A 24191-nucleotide genomic window follows, 5' to 3' on the forward strand; every position below is an offset into this window, starting at 1 on the left:
AGAGAAGATGATACCATGTAAGAAAAGCTTTGTATCTCCATTTGTTTATTATCAGATTCTTTACTGAATAAAAGGAATATGAAATCATGCAATTTAGAGTTAGGTATTCTCTGTATGCACAGGGAAAGAACAACATTTGCCACCAGGTTTGCCTGCTTCTTGTTTTTATCATCCACATTTTAAAAATAAGCAATCAAAATGAACACCTCCATTGTTGAAAACAAGAACAGGCAAAGCATGTTTCACTGTGAATTTTAACTAATTAATCCTAGCAGCATTTATGGATTACTTGGGAAGAGCAAGGGTTTTGAATTTGACTAGGGTTGAATCCCAGCGCTGCCACCTTCCAGCTGAATGACAGCTGAGAGTCTCGCTTTCCCCATATGGACACCGGATATAACAACGCCCACTTCCTAAAGCTGTTGTTGTGATGGAGGGTATGATGGATAATTAATGGTAGTTTTCTCTTTCGTTCCTTTCCTTCCAGCTTATTATACTTGATAGTAAAGAATATTATAGTTTTTCTGGAGACGATGATTACCATTTATAATTTTTATTGTGGAGGTTAACCAGTTACTCATTATGAATATCACTTGGGAATTGGAAAGTTTCTTTTCTGAAAGTTAGACATGTTGAGGAATGTGAGATTTCTACATTTTTGTTATGATTTTCAAAGATATGGGTTCTATATTCAAATAACTTTTTTTGGTAAGCCTATTAATTTACTTCAGATTTTTATATGCTAACAGAGTATATTTTCTCTGGAAGTGTGTTCCTCAGAAGCAAAGTTCAGTGTGATATCCTGAAAAAAGAAAACAAGAGCTTAGTAGCCAAAAAAGTTTGAGAAATGCTGCATAGAATACTTTTCTTTTGGTGCATCATAGTGTGTGTTAGCAAGGCCAAACACCCTGAGAACTGTACTCTTTTTTTGAGCAATACATATGAACAATCTGAGGAAAGAGTATTCTGTGGAGCATTTCTGATGATTTAGCCTTTAGTAATAGAGACAACATTTTTATTTCTGAAACTCTTTTACTGAATACTGCTGTACAAACATTCTGGTGAAAACTTAGGCCTAAGTTTTCCATTCCTCAAGTCATGCTAGCTGTGGTCCAGCTATAATGGGACTGTAGGTTAGGGGTAGAGTCTTGAGCTACACTGTACTTTGGTGGAGCCTGGGTGATCTCCAAGTTCTGTAATTGGATGTTACTTCCTCCATATACTGTCCCTATACAGTTTTATTCTTTCCCATAGTTTCAGTCTCTGGCTTGATTCTCATCTAAATCTCCAGCTGAGATTTTTTTTCTGAGGTTACACCTGGATATTTAGTTGGCAACATGTCATCTCCAGTTGGATATTCAGGAAGTACCCCTCCATGTTGAAGACTGAATAAATCATCTCCTCTGTCCTTCCTCCCACCATATTTTACTTTTTCATTCTCCACCTTCTTTGGGATTGCCATTCACCCACTGCTCAGTTCATAAACTCGGAATCCTCTAGCTTATGCTTCTCCTCCATCTTGTGCACTTTTCATTTCTATCTTACCCCACTTTGCCACTGATCAGGTCCTGTTGATTTTATAACTAAATATCCCTAGATTCTTTCCTCCATTTTCTCTTCTGTCAAGAGTCCAAGTTTTCAGAATTTATTGTTTAAAGAGTGCAAAAGTTTCCTGACCAATTACTTCCTAATTTAGCCTGCTGTATGGTCCAGTTTCATACTACCAATGGTGAGCCCATGGGCAAGCATGACTGTACCCATGCCTTGCTTAAAATATTTGAATGTTTTGTTGCATTTAGGTAGGCTCCAGAACATTGATGTGATGTACAAAACCAATCACGTTATTGCTTCTGACTACTCCTTCAGGCACATATTTGTTAATCTCTGACATGAGTCCAACCTCACACTTAGGCCATATTAACACCCCGCAGGTCCCACAGGTGTACCATATTCTTTTGTAGCTGTGCCCCCAGTGAAATCATCTCCTTTGTTCTTGACTCATTTTCAAGATTCCTCTCAAATTTGCTGTTTCAGGAAACCTTCACTGTCTCTTGTTCAGGCAGTCTTAGGTGTCCTTTCTTTGTTTTCTCACAGCAAACTGTGTGTCCCTATTTCCTATCTGAAATGGACTTTCAGAATTTAAAATAACGTGTGCTTTAATTACATATTTATTACCTCAGTAGTTGATCCTCAGTAGCATCCAGCTTTCATAATTATACCAAAGTCAGGGATGGTCATATATAATGTTTTATTTTTTTTGAAATTGTATAGTATTTGCAATTGAATAATCTAAAATCTAATTTAAGTTTCATTTGACTTCAGTATGCTTTTGTGAGAAAGTATGACTTTTCAAGTTATTTTTTCCCCATGTTGCTGGTTTATTTCTTCTTCCTCCTTTAGAGGCTGTTTTACTTAAAGAATTTATAGTATGTTGTATAGTCCATGCATTGGACTAAAGCTGTTTCTCAGTGTTTCAGATTAAAACTATTATTCAATATTTCAGGTGAATTTTTTTGTTATTTCATGGCTGATATAAATAAAGGCTCTTTAAGTTTCATCATTCATCTGCTAATTTCATTCATTAAGAAAAAATGTTAATTGCAGTAGTTATAAATTAGAGATATAAATCAGTCCATGCAGAGCATACAGTCTAGGAAAGGTTGACTAGATTGCACACTGGGTATAATTTATAAAATAAAGTCTCCTAATGTCTCTTTATAGAATACATGATTAGTAAGTTCAGATCATTCTACTGAAATAGGTCTTCCCCATCAAGAAGGAATGATCAGGACCTCATTCAAGTTTTCATTTATTCAACACATATTTATTGTGTACCTATAGTATGCTCAGCACTCTGCCAGGAATAAGAGAAGCAACCATGAGCAAAACCAGACCCGTAGACCTTACAGAGGAATAGGAAAGACCATATTCAAAGCATCAAACAAAAAACATTAAATTGTAATTCTGATCATTCTTACCAGATGTAGCTATATAGTGCTATCTAGGCTTATAAAAGGAGCATTTGACTTTTTTTGAAAGATCTGAGAGGGCAGAGATTTGAAAGGAAAGTGGATATTAACTAGAGTAAGACCATTTTGAGCACAGACCCCATGGCAGGTGTAGGCCTGTGGCAGGAGGAAGTGCATTGTATTTGTGAACTAACACAAGGTGAGGTGAAGAAAGCAGAGCAAGAAGTGGAACAGGAAGAATCTGAAGAGCTAGATAGGGGAATGAACACTTGTAGATCTTGTTAAGGACCTTATCTTAAGAGCAATGAGTTTATTTTAAGAGCCACTGAAGTAGGGAAGAACCCAGATTGTATTTGCATTTCAAAGCCTTCATGTGGCTACGCTGAAGTGAAGCAGTTTAATTTATTTATTCATGAGAAACACGGAGAGAGAGGCAGAGAGCGAAGCAGATTGCATGCAGGGAGCCCAATGTGGGACTCCATCCTGCAACTCCAGGATCACGCCCTCAGCCAAAGGCAGGCGCTCAGCTCAACCACTGAGCCACCCAGGCATTCCCTGAAGTGAAGTAGTTTAAGAGCTTTCCTAAATCCGGGTGGGAATTGATAGTAGTTTGACCTGGGTTGGTAACTAGCTGTAGAGATGGAGATGAGTAGATTGATTGGAGAAATATTGGGGAGGAGGAGAGGAAAGAAAGTGGGGGGTGTCAAGGAAGCCTGGTTTCTACTTTGCATTATTCATTGAGATTGGATGACCAGATGAGAACAAGGTTTGGGGCTCAGTTAAATTAAGCCTTGGGCTGTTGCATTTGAGAAATCTTGAAGAAATTTATGTATTAAATTTATCTATGGCAGCAATAGGTTAGGAATATTAAAAAATATGGTAGGAATATTAAAAAATATGAATCTTGATCCCCATTTTAGAAGTTATAATCTCATTGGAAAAAATAAGGTACAGACACAGGAAATATTAAATGACACATATTTAAATGACTTCAAATATGATGCAATACAGAATATACTCCCTTACCCAATATCCTTTTTCCTTTTATATTTAATTATTTAAACTCAATTATATAACATTTCATCTGTGAAGTATGTTAAATATTAACATGTAACTGTTGGTAACTAATGAAATTAATTTTAATTTAAACTCTCGGAAAGTGTATACACACATTGCACTTTTACTATTTAGGAAGATATAAAAATCTATATAAAGAGCAGTTTTACCGTATATTTGAATATGATGTTCATTAGTCTACAGAATAGGTTTTTTTTTTTTTAAGTGTTGATAGATGTTAGTTACAAAGGAGATTCTAAGAAGCCATGCTATTACTTGTAATGCTCTACACTTCTTTCACACATTCCTCTGCAAAACAGGCATGTATGTGGTAAATATAGATGGGGTAATGGGTTCTGAAAGGCTTTGTGGACAAGGGATTTGAAGAACAGATGGGATGTGTAGGCCAAGTTTAAGTGGGAGTGAATTCTAAGTGGAGGGTCAAAAGGATTCAAGAATTGGAAGGTGTGTTGAGGTGGACACCAGAAGGATTAATTAGGAGATAGAGTTAAGAGGGTAGTCAGTATTATGCCCTGTTTACATAGCAGTGCTGAAGCCTTGGCTTCTGAAATAAGACTTTTAATTGTTTCCGTGTGATAATACAAAGCTATTTCATCAATTCTTCTGCAGGCTCCCGTCTCCGTCAGGAAGATTTTCCACCTCGTATTGTTGAACACCCTTCAGACCTAATTGTGTCAAAAGGAGAACCTGCAACTCTGAACTGTAAAGCTGAAGGCCGCCCCACGCCCACCATTGAATGGTACAAAGGTGGGGAGAGAGTGGAGACAGACAAAGATGACCCTCGCTCACACCGAATGTTGCTGCCAAGTGGATCTTTATTTTTCTTACGTATAGTACATGGACGAAAAAGTAGGCCTGATGAAGGGGTCTACGTCTGTGTGGCACGGAATTACCTCGGAGAGGCTGTGAGCCATAATGCATCGCTGGAGGTGGCTAGTAAGTAAAATGGGCTTTTGGCTTTTGCAGCAGGAATAGTACAGTGGGATCATTTGCCTGGAGGATGGTAATCAAAAGTCAAACAGGTATCCTAGGCTTTACTTGAGGAAAATTTCTAGCTTTCTGTATGATGAATACAATTCTCCACCTATTTGATTTTTTTTCTTTAATATTTCTCATCGTAGCTAGTTGTTCAAGCTAATTTGGGATTTGCACATAGTTGTTGAACCATTTTACCATTTGGATTTGGAGCTGCTTTCTTTTAAACATTTTCACTGAAATTGATCTATTCTAAAAAATTGATTTATCCTTTTTTGTTACTTTTAAATGTATTGAATACAAGCATATTTCTGTAAAAAGAATAGCATGAGGTATTTTTCATTTGTCTTCATTTGGAGAAATACTTTCAACTGGTAGTAGAAGATATGGTTTTAAATGGATTCTAATTTTTAGACATACATTACACTTTTGGTACAGCTATGGGTAGAGAAATGTATGTCTCTGCCTCATACTTTATTATCTTGGCTATTGTAGTGTGCTCTTGGAGGAAAACCTGTGTACGTAATCCTCAAGTAGCCGATGGTTTAGTTTATTTACACAAACGCCAAATGCAGTTAATTTGCAATTACCTCAAGAAGGTTCTATCAATTAATGATTAAATTGTTATAGCTAGAGTCTGGGTGTGTAATGTATTTAAATACAAATTGGGATTCTCTTATTTTCAATAAACATTCAAGAGGTAGCCAGAAAGTTTCATTTGTTTGGAAGAATCATTCTGTGTATTAAATGTACAATTGAGAATTGCATAGGGATTGGAAAGACAAGTGAAATTTAGATCTCTAATTCGTTTTACATAAAATTATAGGTGAAACTGCATACATAACTATGTAGTTATGTATATATAATGCTTTCTAAGATGATTGATATTTTGATATAATTTATGTTCAAAATTTTAACTATATATTCAGCTTCATAAACTCTAACATCATCTCTGACATTCAACTAGAACTTGAATATATAGATCCACAGATAGTTATGCAATATAGACAAGATAGGAATTTAAAGACAGATTTCCCAACTTAATAAGATTATTAATGTGGGATAAGTTCCTCAAGAATTTAGATAAGTTGATCACACTTATAGAACCATGTAGTAAACAGAATGCCAAAGATGTCTAACATGAACATAAAATTAATTAGAAAAAATGAGAGCAACCATTTAAAACTGTCAGAAGTAGCGACTCACGTTTTTAAAACATTTGCTTGAAACTCAATTTATATTTCTAATCAAATTTAATTGATTGTAAGCATATTGTATTGTACTTTCTTGTATTGCCTTGATTCTCAGTGAAAATCTTAGAACTATGTAACTGAGATGTATAAAAGCTATAATCACAGAGTAGGCTACTTTTCTTTTTCTTGTTTCTTTTTTTTGCACAAATTTAAATGTGGTGTAGGCAAAAAGAAGCTTAACTGTTTTCATAAGAGGATGTATATATTTTGATACAGTCTTCTTTCAGGTTTTGATATTAATACCTTTCTACCTTTTGATGTGTTTATATTTAAGAATACTTATTCCCTGTGGAGGTAAAATTAAGTTAACATTTGAAAACAGATATAAAGAATCAAGAAAGGTGGTGTAGATGACCTAGGCCAACTCTTATTTTTGGTAGATAAGAAACTGAAGATTAGAAGGAAAGCAGATTAATTATTTATTCTCTGAAATTATTTCTTATGAACAAAGTGTGCTGATAGAAATATATATCTTAGGATCATACTGTGTTTCTGCGGTATTTCTTACTCTACTTGCATTTTGATCATTGCCAGAGTTTATAGAAAAGGTTACAGACTTGAATAGAATATCTAAATGCTTACCCTCTAGATCTTGCCTCAAAACTCCTTTAGTTTTACTTTAGATGATCAAGATACCCTTAATGCACTGGGGATTTAGAGAACTGTGTTTTTCCAATCTGGCACTTGTGTGGCTATTTTAAAAGATATTATGAATTTCCAGTTAAATTCTTTTCTAAGCAAGACATTCCATTACCTTGTGAGTTCATTATGGGAAATGCTTTTCCAGTCTTAGTCAACAAATATACCTTCAAGGAATTGAAACCAGACAAAAAATCATTATATTACTTGTACCAGTAAAATATTCAAATACATAGTCCCTGAATGGATAAGTCACAAATTTTAGTGTAATATTTCTCAGTATGTCTCCAAAATGTTTCAAATTCCAGATTAAAGAGAATATTATAATTTATAGAATCTAGTTAAAGTGCTTTAAACAATACTTTAAGATCATATTCATTAATAATTCAAATATGTAGAAAGGCAGACTATAGGTATCATATATTTAGCAAATATATTTTGATATTAACAAGGATAGTTTGATAATAAAAATTTTTATTAGTGATAATAATTATTTTAAACCCTGAAAAAAGTTTGAGTATTGTTTGTATTGCAATTTTTATACCTGTTTAATTGTGATAATAAACAGCATGTTTTTATTTGGGTAAACTGTATTATTTTGTACCATAAATTATATGGGAAAAAAAAATAAGTGCTCTGCAGTTAAAATGGGTTTTGTGTGTTTAAAACATTATTTACTAAATTCAAGTTTCAGTACACTACATATAGATATGTAGTGATATAGTTCACATATATTTCAGTTACTTATTTTAGGCAATAGTGACTGTTAAGTTACCATTTTAAAATATGTTTGTGTCCTAAAATGGAAAGTTGCCTTTTGTAATTTATGAACAAGTTGTGTGTGTATTTGGGAGGTAGGGGGCAGGGGTGGAAGTCCAGGGAAACATGGGCCATACTTGCTTTGGTAGGTTAGTATGCTATGCTATGCTATAGGTTAAATCTGTGAAGTACTATTATAGTTTGGTTTTATTTTTTCTTGGAGAATATTCTACTTTTTTTTTTTTTTTCCACATTTTCTTAGTTTAGGTACCGTAAGTTCAATAAGAACTATTCTTATTCTTACCAAAGACACAGGAAGACAAAGATTGCATCTAATTTCTCAGTGACAGTGTAGCCAAGAGTAATAGCATTAACAAAAGTGTCTAGAGGGAAAAAAAAAAAGTGTCTAGAGGCAACACAGATTTCACAGCACAGTTGTTGGTAATGTTTTTAAAAACATTTATCTGTGTTTTGTTTGCATTTAAACCAAGTTTTACAGCTGTAACAACAACTGCATTTCTCAGTTCCTAACAATTGTCAATCTCTCAAACACTAAAAAAAAAGATATTGAATGTCATTGAAAATCTTTGTTTCTGTACAGAAGTGATAATAATCGTGTCTTTTGTGTTTTTAACATTTATTCAAGTTTAGAAAGTACACCAAAAGGATTGCATTTATTGGTTATTTTTAGAATTGTTTATTTTTATTTTTATTTCAGTCCCAATTATAACCAGGTTTAGACCCAGTGAAAAGCACTGGTTGGCCTTTTGGTGCCGATATCCTTACCACGTAGTAAAAGCTGTATTCCTTGTTCTTGAAAACTCAGTTTCGATGCAGTTAAAAAGTTATCTCACACAATTATAAAGTCCAAAAATTGGAATGCTAAGAAATATATGATGATACCTTTATGAAAGTTTCCTGGAAGTTTTAGACATTTATCTTTGTACAGGAAAAGAACTTTTAATCACAGATGTTATTTCTTTAGTTTTTTTTTTTTTTTTAATTCTTATTTTTCTTTGCAAACCTAGAATGATATATCTTGATGGGGACATTAAATTGGAAATTTAATTTCCCACTGTTTCTAAGATTTATGAAAACTTCACTCTATCTAATTCAGTTGCAAACTAAACTTTCTAAAACCGTCTTGCAAGTGGTATTGTCTTGTTTGTCTTGTATTAGCTCTATTCAAGAGTCTGCTAAACATCTAGGAAAATATTTAATGGGTCCATTCTCCATTCTCCTGTACCCAACATTATCACTTACTAAATTTAGAACTCTATTTTGTGCCTGGAACAAATTGATAGCACAGTTCTTAGACACAACTTATATTTAATAAGTAATTTGATCTTGGGTAATTGCATTGAATTTTGACGAAAATTAATCTGAACCTTGACCCTCATGCTTTCCATTGTAGAACATGGCCATCTACGTCATCTGCTAAGCAGTGCACAGTTAGCATATGGCTATTTGTTTCCTATTTAAGCTGTTTTCTCTTGAGGGAAAGAAATTCCCTTTAGACTAGGCAGACATCTGCTAGCTGTCTTAGCAGCAAAACCAGGGAACTATCTTTCCTGGGGAAAAAAAAAAAAAGAATTGTCCAATTAATCAAAGATTAGGTCTTCCATGGTTTTATTTACTGGGGTACATTTTAATAGTAATTACTTTGGGGGTAAATGTTAATATTTTGAAGTAAAATTTTCCCACCCCTTTCAATATATCATGATCTTTTGTTGTTATTATTATTAAATAATACTCATCAGAGTGATTTAGAATTTAATTGATCCAAGATTCCTCCTTTGGGTAAAATGACAAAGCAAACTGACTATGGATACTAAGTAACCATGTGTTTACCTAGGTACAATAGATTGTATTCCTAAAATCCGGACCTTGGAAGATGGAAGGATTACTCTTTGAGATGAAATGGTCAGATGAGCAGGTGGAAGTAGAATATGCCATTATATTTTAAAATATTGATTGATTGATTGTGTGCACACACATAATCAATCTGACCTCTATTATGGTCAGGCACTAGAATTATTTATAGTTTATATGCACACACACACACACACACACACACACGTACATTGTTCCCTGATAGACTTTTTATCTTAGAAGTTGAATTTGCTTTATATTGCATACTTAAAAATAGTTTTCTCTATTTAATTTGTTTTATTTTTTTAACTTATCATTTTCAAGTGCTATCACCACATTCTAAAACCTTTTTTATATCTCATTTTTGTTTTTGGTATTCAAGGGAAGAATGTTAAAGAGTCATTTAGTTTACTGACTTAAAATCTTTCCACTTCCTGATACAGTTATATCCTAAAATGAACTGATTCTTTGTTCCAAAATGGATTCATGATTAAATTAAGTTATGTATATAAGGTGTGTAGCACAGTAACTGGCGCGTAATTATAAATCATGAACTATAAATCATGAATTTAATTTTGGTGCTGTTATTTTCATTACTTTTTTCCTCTTATATCTTTCCATCAAACACCAAAATTATTTTTTAGGAAAGGGATCTGATTCTTCTGACTTGAAAAATGAACTCACTTCATTTTAAATTTAAAGATAAGCATGTTAATATACTAAAATATAAGTATGATGCTTCAATAATTTATTTTTCTTAAATTAATTCCCAATTAAGTAAAAAATGTGTTGAATATATTAAATTCCACCTTGAATTGAAATCAATGGTATGAGACATTTGCTCTTACCTTAAAATCCTTAGTGCTAATGTAGGACATGCAATAATGCTGATTCAAATCTTTTTTATTTCAAGGACAAATGAAAGAATTCAGTGTTACAACTTTTACAGTTGATATAGCATTCATATTTTTTCTAATTAAATTTGTGTACTTAAGTAAAGAGGCAGCATTGCTAAGTTCTATGACATGATTCTGGTTACTAAATACTTGAGTTTTTACTATCAGTTGAATAATACTCTTTTATTGTTGCCTGTCTTAATCTGCTTATGCAACTATAACAAGAATACCTTGTACTGAGTGACTTAAACAACAAACATTAATGTCTCACAGTTCTGGAGTCTGGGAAGTTGGAGATCAGGGTGCCAACATGATTAGATTCTGGGGAGAGTTCTTTCTTGGTTTTCCCCCATGGTAGAGAGAGAGCTCGGGTGTTTTTATCCCTGTGTAAAGACAGTCCTATCATACGGGCTTTACCCCCATGAATCCATCAAACCCAAATTACCATCCCAAGTCCCCATCTCCAAATACCATCATCTCATTGGGGATTAAGACTTAAACAAACGAATTTGTGGGTTGGTGGAGAGACACAAACCTTTAGTCCATAGCTGCCTTTGATGATTATTTTTAGATTCTTGTTTTTGGATTTATAGTTATTTTATCATATTAGGTAACTGAGAAATAAAATTCAGAAAATCAGGGGGTAAAGTTATGTAATCTCCATGATGTAAGTATCAGGTCATCTTGTTGCATCGAGATGTTAGGCTTAAATGGTGTTGTAAATCAAGTATAGACACATCATACCTTCAATATGAATATAGGATTGGGGGATTTCTTTATTTGTTGAGAAAAGTAAAAGCAGCATCCTTTAGTTACTACATTAAGAGAGAAGATAGTGGTCATTCTCTTTTAAAAGAACATAAAAATTCTTTCTTTCTCCCTTCTCTCTCTTTTGGTTTTATCTTTCCAAAGAGTATTTAATATGAATAGGAAGGCAGAAACCTATATTTCATAATCCATGTGAGAGATGACAGTGACGATGGGTGAAAGGGAAAATTTGAATCTCAGTGGGCATCTTGTTAGAAGAGGGCAAAGCTTGCTGACTATTTGAGTGTGCTATTAGGGGAGTTGGCTGTGTTAGAGAATGTACTATTTATTCATAGATAACCAACAGGTTATATTTTATCTTAAAACCACTGCTAGTTAAACACAGCTGAAGGCACATGTTCAGTAGACTTCAGTAAACTTTTATGTTTTCTTCTTTATCTCACATACCTGTTATATATTAATCTTTAGTAGATTTGTAGAAAGGCCTTAAGAGTAGAGGCACATTATGCATTTCTTTTTCTTTACTCCCAATCACAGGTTAAGGAATGTGAATAATAAGCTTACAGAGATCATTTCTGTGTAACTTCAGAAAATTGTGTTTTATTTGTGATAATACATACATGTTCTTGTAATCTCATTATTCAGAGTTAACTACTGTTGAAAGTTGAGTAGATATCATTTTAGATACCCTAAAGTCCCTATATGTGCTCTGAGGAAAACTATTCACTATTCAACATTATTCAGTCTTAGGTGGCCAAAAAAAGGCATTGGATATCTTGGAACACATCTGTGTCATAAAGACTAATTGGAAAAGTTTAGTTCTTTAGATTGGATGCCTACAAAACAACTTCCTTCTGCTGAATATTACTAAGATACACTATCCTGGACAAGATTCAATCCAGTAATTCTGGGGTTAAAGGTTACATATACCATTACCAGTCTCATGAGCCACTCCTTTTATTTTCTCAAAAAGTAGATGGTGTTCATTTGTGCTGAAAAATATTAAGATGATTATTTCAATGCTGTTGATACTTAGATATAAAGCTCCTTGATGCTTCCAGAAAATCAATTCAGTATTTAGTTATTTATGGGAAATTCTTGGCAGTGTCTCCTCCTTTCAACAGTACTTTCTGTAAAAAATATTCAAATAACAAGATAGATCTGGTTACTTCTCAAATCTTATCATCACTCCTCCTTTTAATCTTCCTAATTTACTTATGACTTACATGCTAGAAGTCTTTCCCACGTACACAGAACAACTTCAGAATCACTTGTATATATTTTAAAATGAGTGACAAATTTAAGAAAACATACCTAAACCTTCTTAGTAGAATTAATTTTAAGAATTTTTATTTTTATTTTCATTATTTTTTAAGTAGGCTCCATGCTTATGTGGAGCCCAATGCAGGACTTGACCTCACCACCCTGAGATCAAGACTCAAGCTAAGATCAAGAGTTAGATACTCAAATGACTGAGTCACTCAGGCATCCCTAATTTTGTTTTTTATTTATTTATTTTTTAAAGATTTTAAAATCTATTCATTCATGAGAGACACAGAGAGAGTGGCAGACACATAGGCAGAGGGAGAAGAGGTTCCTTGCAGGGAGCCTGATGCGGGCGTCGATTCCTGGACCCCAGGATCACGCCCTGAGCCAAAGGCAGACACTCAATTGCTGAGCCACCCAGGCATCCGAGGCATCCCTAATTTTAATTACTATATTATAAATTAGCTTAAGCTGTCATACATTATCAATTTATTTTGTCAGGTTAGAATAAAATACTATTGAATGTTTTGGTGGGTATTAATGTTCTGTTTCTTTGTTACTCAAAATGGGCACTTAAAAATGTTGTTTTTAAAGCTGGAAATTAAATAAATATGTAAAGAATACCAAAATATAGTTTATCCAAAAAAAAAATTGTGTTTTTTTTCCCCTCCAAAGTAACTCTTTCTAGATATTCTACTTAGTTCTAGCTATTTAGTGGTGAACAAAAAAGAAGTGGTTTCTGCCTTCATTGAAATTACAATACAATGGGTAGAAGGAGTGAGGACAGAAAATAAGCAACTACCATAACTTTATGGTTAAAAATTGTGACAAGTGCCAGGAAGGATTGGGGCCAAGCTAAGAACTGAAATACAAGATGTGACCAAGACACAGAGTAAAAGAAAAAGCATTTCAGGCAGAAGAACAGTACATCTAAGAGGCCATGAGAAAATGAAAGACTTGGGCATATTTGGGAAAATGAAATGGTTGGTATGGCATATGAGCAAGGAAGACAGCTATGGAGATAGGTGGGGTCTAGATCGTGCAGGATTCTGTTACCAGATTAGTAATGTTGGATTATATGTTCAGTGCAATGAGAACCGCAGAAGGTTTTGGGACAACGGTAGAGGTGACATGACGTGATTTATACTTAAAAAATGTCATTCATGTAATACTTCATACTTTCTATATGCATAGAGAATGAGTTGCAGAATGCCTGGGGGAAACCAGTTAGGAAACTCGGGCAGTATTCCAGACAGAAGATGATGCTAGTGAAGCACTTGGTAGTCATGTAGGTGAAGAGCAAAGAAAGGAATAGATTTGAATATTGAAGACTTGGCTTAATTCTGAAGGGTTAGACAGTAGGTGTTGAAATTTTGCAAGAGATACAATTATTGGTGATGGCAAAGTTAAGGTCTAGTCTATGACCATGCAGAAGGGATTGAGCCTTTGAATTAGGTGGTGTAATCTTTGGGTGACTAATAGAGTTCAGAGTGCTACAGCCCATTACAATCCCAAGAAATTGTATTTTCCTCTTGTTTCTCAGCCTGCAATATGCTTGCTTTCTTGTTCCATTGGTCATTACTTTACAGTCATCTCAAGAGTCATCTTCTCTGGAACCATGCCATTATCCAAGGGTCTAGTACCATTCCTGGCACATTGCAAGTGAAGTGATCGAATGTGTAACTCAGAAGCGTTTTATTCCATGTGTGACAAACATGATAAAGTGTCATAATGCCACTTCAAGGAACAGTCTAATCTACTCTTTTTGCTCATTCCCCACACAATCTCTTTGTAAAGTCAAGCAGTTCACATGTCTCCAACACTCATTTGAAAGCACAGTGCTTAGAATGCAGTCATAAGGTACTGTTTCCCTGGGAGCTCTTTTTTCTTTCAAGGTTCTGGAATATTTAAGAAGCTCTTCTGGGGATAACATTACTAAGGAAATTGAGCAGTACCCAAAGGGGTTATCTGAAGTTCCCTGGAGAAAGTCTACACATTCAGAATAATACCTAAGTATCTTTATACTTTCTCTGTTTCTTCCTGGATAGGGAAAAAATACACAAAATAAGTATTCCCTTTTTTTTTACAGATTTTATTTATTCATGAGAGACACAGGCAGAGGGAGAAGCAGGTTCCCTGTGGGGAACCTGATAGGGGACTCCATCCCAAGACCCTGGGATCATGACCTGGGCCAAAGGCAGATGCTCAACCACTGAGCCACCCAGGTGCCCCCAAAATAAGTATTCTATAACAGAATTATTTGTATTCTTGTACTTTACCAGTAACCTATATTCCACTTAAAGCTATTATCATAGTCCAGTAGATTTATATTTAATGAAACAAATTTGACGAAAAATCAAAGGGAAGTTGTTACAGCATGGTAATGTTTTAAATTTCTTATTACAATCTGAGGCTTTTTTCTGTGGTTAATGATTTTTTTAAGCACTTAGTTATAATTAATACGTAAAAACCAGTGGAAATCTAGACACTGCAATAAGTAGGCAAGATATAGATAAGAAAGGGAAGAAACCCACATGGATAGTAATGTGGCTAGCCACGTGAGGGAAGCAAACTGTAGTGAGGGAAGGATTGAGTTGGCTACAGGCAGCAGCTGGAGGCTTCTGCTCCAAATGTGGTTGGGGACCAATAGCATTGGCTTTACCTGGAAGCAAGTTAGATATGCTGAATCAGACCCTGTATTTAACAATATTACAATTTAACTCATGCCAATTCAAATTGGAGAAGCAGTGGGATACATTGTGCTAAACTGGAGTTCACAGACCCCAGCTCATCCCCTAGAAGCAGTTAAGAACATGATTTTTGGTGGGTTGAATTACCCTGGGTTTCTAAACAAGAGTGAGGGCAGGGGAAAGTGGTGAAGGATATGTAGGAGACTAGTAGAGATAGCAAGGGAGGGGCAGAGATGGAGAGAGGGAATTGCAGAGAAAGAAAAACACGGGAGGACAGAGAGCGAGACATATCCAGAGAAACAGAGAAACTCAGAGACAGAGAGAGAAGGAGAGGGGATAAGAGAGAGCAAGACAGACAAGGGGAAAGGGAGAGAGAGATGCAGACAGAAGAAAGGTAGAGAAAATATGTGCTGGGGAGTGGGGGTGGGGTAGTTATGGTAAGGATTGAATTTAGAAGAGTAGAGAGATAAAGTAGCCTGAAAGGAGAAGGAAAACAATGTTTACTATGTATGAATATTTACAGATAGTGGCATATTAATCAAAGAACAGGATACTCAAAACTTTATCAGTATCCACATTGCTTATTAAGGAAAGTAATACATGAGCTATATCTTGGGTGTTTTTTGTAAATTCATGGAAGGCTTTATTTACCTCACATAATCCAGAAGTGAAATGCTGTGTGTGTGTGTGTGTGTGTGTGTGTGTGTGTATGTGTGTGTGGCTGTTTTACTTTACATTTTCTAAAACGAAAACTATAGAAAAACTGTAATTTATTAATAAGAATAGAACCGTGCTGGAAGGGTCATTTGGAAGTCATTTACTCTGCTCCTCTGACTTTTAGTTTAAATTATCTAAAGATCATTTGTTCGGAGCCAGAGATTATCTAGCCTCTATCATCAGTACCCCTTACATGCATCAGCATATGTTAACACAAAGTTATTACTTTAATTTACTTAAACCCTACGCTGTGGAAGTCTTTCTTTTTATATGCTAAGTGATAATAGATAAGCCATTTTTTAATATAGCAGCTTATATGTTTGAAGATAGTTATTAAGTGGAGACTAATTTTTAATAAATTATATCTGATGTTTAATTTAGGTTTCTGAGTATAAGACACTTTCTAATCTCAGTCTCTTAGTATTTCCGAAATGGAAATTGTAGCTTTAGTAACATTTTAAGTCATATTTAACCTAAGGTCTAAATTTAGGTTTAATAGCACCTGTGACATTTTATACTTGTCAAGAGAAATAAAAGTTTATGACCAAGTTATTTAGTATGCCTGAGTGGGGACACTTTTAATTTTATGAAGTAAATGATGGAGTAAAACTTAGAAGAAAAGCCAAGAAGTTAAAAAGAAAATGGGAAAGGACATCCTTTCCCCCTAGGATTTATATTCTTTCTCAATCTTTCCCTCTCCATCACCCTGTATCTCTTTACCACATAATACTGTACTTTATCTAGATTGAGTCACATTAAGTTACCATTTTATCAGATTCTTATCTCTGTCAGACACCAGAAAATGGATTAGGAGTCTGTGTTTGATGTAGAAGGACACTGAGAGCATTTTGATCACATAACTCAGCACTTGTCATAGCTTACCCAAGTGACTTCCTCAGTTCTAAAATGAAAACGTAGGACAGGTTGTAACCTTGTTGAATCTTGCTTAAGGGAATTCTTGGAAAATATGATTATAGCATATTTTCCTTTGGGGCTACCTCAGGAAAGAAAGTAGCAAAGAGCCAAAATTCCACAGGAGAGGAGAAATATTTCTGTGGTCAGAGGATTGAGAACATGTTGACAGTTGCCTTTAACTCCTGTCCTCTCATCTTGTGCCTAAATCACCAAAAACTAAAAACTTGAAGAAACTCAGAATTCTGTGGTCATAGTCTGTAACAGGGGGAGGTAATAAAGTCAATTCCTTAACATAGTTTTCTTAATTTGTTGCTTTTTCTCTTTTGTTTTCTTTTCTTTTGTTTTCTTTTTTCTTTTCTTCCTTCCATTAATTACCACTAAAGTCTCTCTCTCTCTCTTTTTTTGTTTTTGAACTGTGTTGGTTATTTCTTTAAGCCTCTGTCAAAATTTTAATTATCAACCTTAGGTGAATAATCAATCATGCATTTCTTATGATCTATTTCAAGAGGAGTTGGTGTTGTTTGAATGTGATGGGTTCTCTTAACCCTGTACAATGATTTTTAACCATTGAGTACATTATGGACACTCATTACAGTTATGAATAGAATTTGTATGTATGTAATTTGCATATATGTATACACATATGTATTTTGCATTTACATATATGTTTGTACATATATAATTTGTATAGAATTAGTTACAACTAATTCTGTCATTAATTTTGTTCTCAACAAATCCAGTAAATGTTCATTTAGCATAGCTCTGTGACCCTGGTGATTAAACTAACCTCTTTATACTTCAGTTCCCTCTCCTGTAAAAGGAGGGTATTAATTCTACTTACCTTAGAGAGATTTGAGGAGGATTAAATAAATTGATTATATACAAAACGCTTAGAAGTGTGTCTGGTTGATAAAGCACTGTGTATGTATGGTAACTCTTATATCATGTGCTATTTACTATGCTGGGCACATTACTAGCTAGGTGTACTCCTTCCTTTTCTGTGGTTCCAAAGGATGTCTCTCTTCATTGCAAGTAACTGAAGGCTGAGCAACTAATGCCATATATGGTTACATTCAGAATGAGTTTTTCGTTCCCAGAGTCAGGCATCCTCTCATACATAAATGTACTTAAAATCCATATAAATATTTGTTAAATGTTGTATTGCCTTCATATATCAGTGCATGGTATGTCTTTTATGATAAATATATTTTTTGAGGGTTTATAAAGTTATTGTCATTGGCATGGTTAGCATTTAAATATTTCATTGTGGCTTTTCTCAAAATACGTTCCAGTAAAGTATTTCTGTAAGCTGTTAAAAAATAATTTGTAAAAGAAGTCTTTAAACAAACTTTTATATATATATATCTCTTTCCTGTAAGACTTCAGAGGCTTTAAAATATTAATGAATTCTGTGAAGCATGAGAGGATCTAAATTACTACAATTCCCACATTTATATGGAATGCCAAAATATTTTTTCAGAGAATAATTTGTTTTCTCAGAATGCATTTTGGGTAAAAATTAGAATTTGGTGTCCTGTGGGGGTGGCCATACAATTTCAAAAGGGTCTGCATGTCTCCAATTCAGGTTTGTAGTTATTTATCTGCATAGTTCCTTTGTTTCAAGAACATAAGAGTAAGAATATAATATACTATTCTATTTTTATTTTTTTTCTTCCAGGAATGTTTTCTTCTACATCAGTATGTTAAGGCTATAACAGGGATCCATTCAATATTACAAACATAGGCAATTTAAATATGTTGCTTTACCAAAACTTTGCAAAGAGGTGCTAAGCATTGTGTGTGGCCTTAACCTTCGCTCTCACTAATATCATATTACTGTTAATAGTTTTGACCTCAGCTTTCTAAATGTTGCTTTCTATAATGGATACAATTTACCTCTTGTGAGCATTTGACACAACTGACCTCCTTTGGGAAATGTTCACTTTCCCAGAATTTCATGGCACCCAACTAGATCCAGATTATATCCTACTGCATGTAACCAAAGTCAAGCAATTTAATAGACAGGTTTAAATTTGATTCTGGGGGAAGACTATACAGTGAAAGGTTGGTGGTTCCAAGAAGCCATCACGAATCCAGCTTCCTTCTGTTTTTCTGCTTTGCCAGCCTTAGTATGGTTTTCCTCCTTGTGGTTATTGTTGTGCCCAAGACTGCGAATCCGAGAAACCACCAAGGAGCCGACACTGATGCAAACACACCAGGGTTTATTTACAAGCTCGAGCTTGGGTCCAAGTGCACCCGACACAGGGGAGCAGGGACTTGGACCCCAAGACTAAGAGGCGTAGCAGCTTTATAGGGGCCAGTGGCCAATGGGATTGTAACATACGCTGGAAGTTGCACAGTCATGTCGGTCCAAACGCAGGTGGCCAATTGAATCACATTTTACCCTATAGTATCTATTTGAGCTGGCCTATTATTTTGGTCAGAATTGGTGCACAGTTTGGGTGGGCACAAGGCGGGGTTACATTGTTATGAGCTGATTTCTGATAAGGGTGTGCCCAGCGGCCTGACTAGGGTGGGGCAGCGCCTTAAGCAATAAGCAGGTCATGTGGGGGTCATACAGGAGGTGGAGGGTGCTGCACAAAATGGAGTTAATCCTGCTCTGCTTGTCCAGGGCTAGGGGATTTTTGTTAAATTTCCTGGGTCCCACAGTGATAAGGTAATGGCTCTACCTCTTAATGTCACCTTTCTGTGCTATACTAAAAGGAGGAATATAAAAAATCAGCAGCTCCCCCCACCCACCCTTTTTGAAAAAAATCAGGACAACAGTATATTTCTGGAAATCTCACCCAGTAGAATTCTATTACATTTCATTGGCTAGAGTTGTGTCATGTGGCCACCTTTAGTTTCAAAGATGTGTGATGTTCAAAAACAAAATTCAAGGGAGTAACTGGGAAGATCTAATTGATTTTATTAAGTGATTAATGAATCAGGCAGCATCCCAAATGGCAAGCATAAAGATAACTCTAGGGGTTGTAACAACAAATGGAAGGTTTTTATAGGGTGGGGCCAGTAGTTATTAGCTAAAGAAAAGGAAGAATTGTTTCTGGCAAGGTCACCTTCCATAAGGAGGAAGGACAGGGGGTCTTAATCGCACACATTACCTCATCTTCCTTTGAGGAATGGAGAGGGTCCCTGTGACAGATTATCTCATTAGTACTGACCAGATAATTTTAGATTTATTGGCTTAGAATTCCATTCCTGGAGAGGTTGACTCACTGCATGTGAGTCTTGATTTGTTGTCCTGGGGACAAGTGACTCCACTTTGAGCCTATAGTTTTGTGTTTTTTTTGTTGTTGTTGTTTTTGTTTGTTTGTTTTTAGCAAGGAGAGATATTTTTAACCAACCCATTTCTTCCCCAAACAAAATTTGGTATTTTGTTGAAAGAAAGAACAGAGAATGATATGTAGTAGGCAACTAGTAAGGTCCACCAGATACAGGCTATTGATTTTCTTCTTTATCTGGCTGAGTCTTTCAGCCTTATCACTGAAATGTTCAAGTTAATGGAGTGTTTATTTTTTTATTTTTTAAAATATTTATTTATTTATTATTTATGATAGACATAGAGAGAGAGAGAGAGGCGGAGACACAGTAGGAGGGAGAAGCAGACTCCATGCCAGGAGCCTGATGCGGGACTCGATCCCGGGACTCCAGGATCGCGCCCTGGGCCAAAGGCAGGTGCTAAACCACTGAGCCACCCAGGGATCCCCTAATGGAGTGTTTATTCTTCTCTTTTTTACTCTGTGACTTACTCTGAATGGCCATACCTACGTCTGGATTGACCGAAAACTATTGTCCAGATTTACTCCTGTTGTCTTATCTCTAGACTGGACCAATACACCCAGCTCCTTTGGTAGGTCCTGGTAGTACCTCCAGCTCAAATGTCCAATATAAGACTTAAACCATCTTCCTTTCCATCCCTGCCTTTCTACTATTTTTTCCTAGCTATGGAAAGGATAGCGCCATCAATCCAGCCCTCCAGACCAGAGACCCGAGATTACTTCTTTTGTACTTTCTTTCCATCTGTTCGCATCCATTGATCCTCGGGCCTAGCTGATGATGTGTCCTGAATAGCTTTAGAATTTTTCCATTTATCTCCATCCCCCTCACTATTCTTCTAATTGGTGTCACCATCATTTCTCACCTAGATAACTGGAATACTCTTTTGCGAGTGAAAATCTGATCTGTCCTTCTTGATTGCTCACTCAGAGATTTTCAATGCCCTTAAAGTCTAAACTCTTTATTTTCTTTTTTAAAGATTTTATTTATTTATTTGAGAGAGAGAGAATGAGAGAAAGAGCATGAGTGGGTGGAAAGGGCCAAGGAAGAGAGGGAAGCAGCCTCCCCACTGAGCAGGGAGCCACATGGGCTTGGGGCTTGATCCCAGGATCAAAACCTGAGCTGAAGGCAGTCACCTGAGCAGGAGTCCCAAGTCTAAACTCTTAAATGATTTGCAAGGATCTCTCTTGATTGCTCACTCAGAGATTCTTGAAGGTCCCTGAAGTCTACATTCTTTAAAATGATTTGCTGGGGGGGATCCCTGAGTGGCTCAGCGGTTTAGTGCCTGCCTTCGGCCCAGGCCATGATTCTGGAGTCCTGGGATCGAGTCCCACATCAGGCTTCCTGCATGGAGCCTGCTTCTCCCTCTGCCTGTGTCTCTGCCTCTCTCTGTGTGTGTCTCTCATGAATAAATAAATAAGTAAAATTAAAAAAAAATGATTTGCCAGTATCAGTGTGATCCTGGCTTTATGGTCTAGAACTCTCTCTTCACCTCATCCCTTTGGTCTGAAAAAAAGTGTTTATTGTCTCAGAGCTCAGGAGAGCCATCCTTTACTCTCAGCCTCCTTTTCTGCGTATTGCCCCAGCTACCCCTATCACTAATCAACCTTACTCACACCTCCCTTCCTATATTCCTTTATCATATTGTATGTCCCTTCCTATATTCCTTTATCATATTGTATGTAACACCTATATTGTAATTAGATTGTATTTCCCACTTAATTCTAAACACTGTGTGTAACTTGTAGTATCTAGGACAGGTCACCAAGGGTGTATTATTGCTACATCTCCATCAGTAAACAATTCTGTATAATGATCATAACCAACCAACAATCATGAAAAAAAATGTTTTCTTTATGTTCAAAGGTGCTAATGTACAATTTGGCATTTTGTTTCCTCAGTAGAAATGAGAGATTGCACACATACTCTGTAGTTTTGAGCCTGGTGTGTTTTATCCCTCACTCTTTTTTCCCCTTCCCTCATTAGAAACATTTTTTCCCCTAGAATCAATTCCAGTGACAAGTCAAGTCCATGATTGTACATCTCAGCTAATTTTTCTAAAAAGAGTTTCAAGTACAATATTCATTTATTTAATACCATATTTCTGATCATTAGCTTGGACTATAAAATTTAACATACATAGAATGAAATTAAGTTTTAGAATTTAAACCAAGTACTGAATACTGTGCAGGGATATTGAAAAAGAAATGTCTATGAATATAGTTCAGTAAAAATAAGCATCACTCTCTACCCTACATTGTTAAGATAATTTTTGTGGAACAGACTATCCATTAACATTTATATTTAATTGTATAGTGTTTGTATTACTAATCTAACATATACTGCTTGAACGTCAGTTATGATGCATGACCAACAGAGAAACCTTCCAAAAACTTTAGAATTCAGATTTTTGTCTTTATTTTGTTAGATTTAAAAATTAATAAAATAAAAACATTGCTAGAAAGATTTAATATTAATATTTAAAAATCTAAATGTTTTTCATGTAAGTATAAAACAAACATGTTAAATATTACAAAATTTTAGAGCACTCTTTCTGCTTTTTCTTAAATTAAGGCACAAACCCTAGACCCTAAAAGGACACAGACCTTAACATTGGACACAGTCCTTTACATTGGTAATTCTTTTGACTGACTCATGCTGAAAACTATTTTCTAAGCCATAACAGTGCTACTGGGGGTGGATGGAAGGAATGTTAATTTAAGTGAAATGGTTTCAATTTAATTAATTAATTTATTAACTAATCTTATTGAGATGTAATTGACATATAAAATGTTACTTTTAGGTAAACAACATAATGATTTGATACATGTGTATATTGCAAAATGATTACCACAATAAGTTTAGCTAACATCTCTCACTATATATAATTATATATATTTTTTCTTGTGATAAGAACTTGTAAGATCTATTCTCTTAGCGACTTTCAAATATGCAACGGAGTGTTGGTAACTATAGTCATCATGCTATACCCTTATATCCCTAGGACTTACATCTCTAATAATTGGAGGTTTGTCGTTTTTGAGCAACTTCATCTAATTTTCCCCACCCCTCTGCCTTCACCCCACCCCCACCTCTAGTACCCCTTAATCTGTTCCCTGTATCTGTGAGTTTGTTTTCTCTTCTCTAATTTATTTCACTTAACATGATGCCCTCAAGGTCTCTCTATGCTGTTGCATATGACAAGATTCCCTTCCTTTTTGTGGCTGAAAAACATTCCATTGTGTGTGTGGAGAAATACAGACACAGACACCATATTTATTTTATTTGTTCGCTCATAGGTTGTTTCCATGTCTTGGCCTTTGTAAATAATGCTGAAGTGAACATAGAAGTGTAGATATCTCTTCGAGGTAGCAATTTCATTTCCTTCATAAATACCTGGAATTTGAATTGCTGGATCTTATGTAAGTTCTATTTTTAATTTTTTGAGGAACCTCCATACCATTTTCCATAGTGGCTACACTGAAATGGCTCCAATTTTAGAAGGATTTTTACTGAAGTTGGAAAATATATACACACAGTGAAACTCATACACACACACACAAATTGAGGAAATATTTTTATATGCTATTATGGATTCAGTTAAAGCTCCTTTTTAATGTTTTAAAAGAATGTCAGACTCAAGTCTTCTTTAGATTCTTAAAAATATGGTTGAAGCATATGATTTATTCATGAAATTTTGGCTAGGAAAAATATGAACAAAGAAATCGTCTTCCTCTATTCTTGCCCTGAATGCTACAGTTACTGTGATAATTAGCTCAATGTTATTGTGGGTTATTTTTTCTTATAAATAATTTATACTTCAGTTTGCCTTCATCCTTTAAAATGGCAATGCATGAAATTGATTTGGTATAACTGTACCTTTGATTAATATTTAATTTGAAATTATTTTATAGATTGAAGTTTAGATGTAACTATGTCACATTTTAAGATGCTAAGTATACATTGGAAAACTTGAGTGTGAATGTCTTTATAATCACTCCATTTTATTATTCAAAGCACCATTTTCTCAGTTTATAAGTAATATATTTTATAATGAGTAAATAAAACGTCTGTTTTTTGACCTAGTAACACCTGCTC

At 35.1% G+C, this 24191-nt stretch overlaps 1 protein-coding gene across 7 annotated transcripts in view; it reads left to right on the top strand.

The window, feature by feature from the left end:
• ROBO1 (roundabout guidance receptor 1) overlaps positions 1–24191 on the top strand; it is a 1120933-nt gene that overhangs the window by 783493 nt on the left and 313249 nt on the right. For all 7 annotated transcript variants that reach the window (XM_077878763.1, XM_077878768.1, XM_077878765.1 and 4 more), the window contains one exon: positions 4656–4982. In XM_077878763.1, the coding sequence (XP_077734889.1) occupies positions 4656–4982 (327 nt within the window). The remainder of the gene's footprint in view (positions 1–4655; positions 4983–24191) is intronic.

Source organism: Canis aureus, chromosome 30, assembly GCF_053574225.1.
Source record: "Canis aureus isolate CA01 chromosome 30, VMU_Caureus_v.1.0, whole genome shotgun sequence".
Classification (NCBI taxonomy): Eukaryota; Metazoa; Chordata; class Mammalia; order Carnivora; family Canidae; genus Canis; species Canis aureus.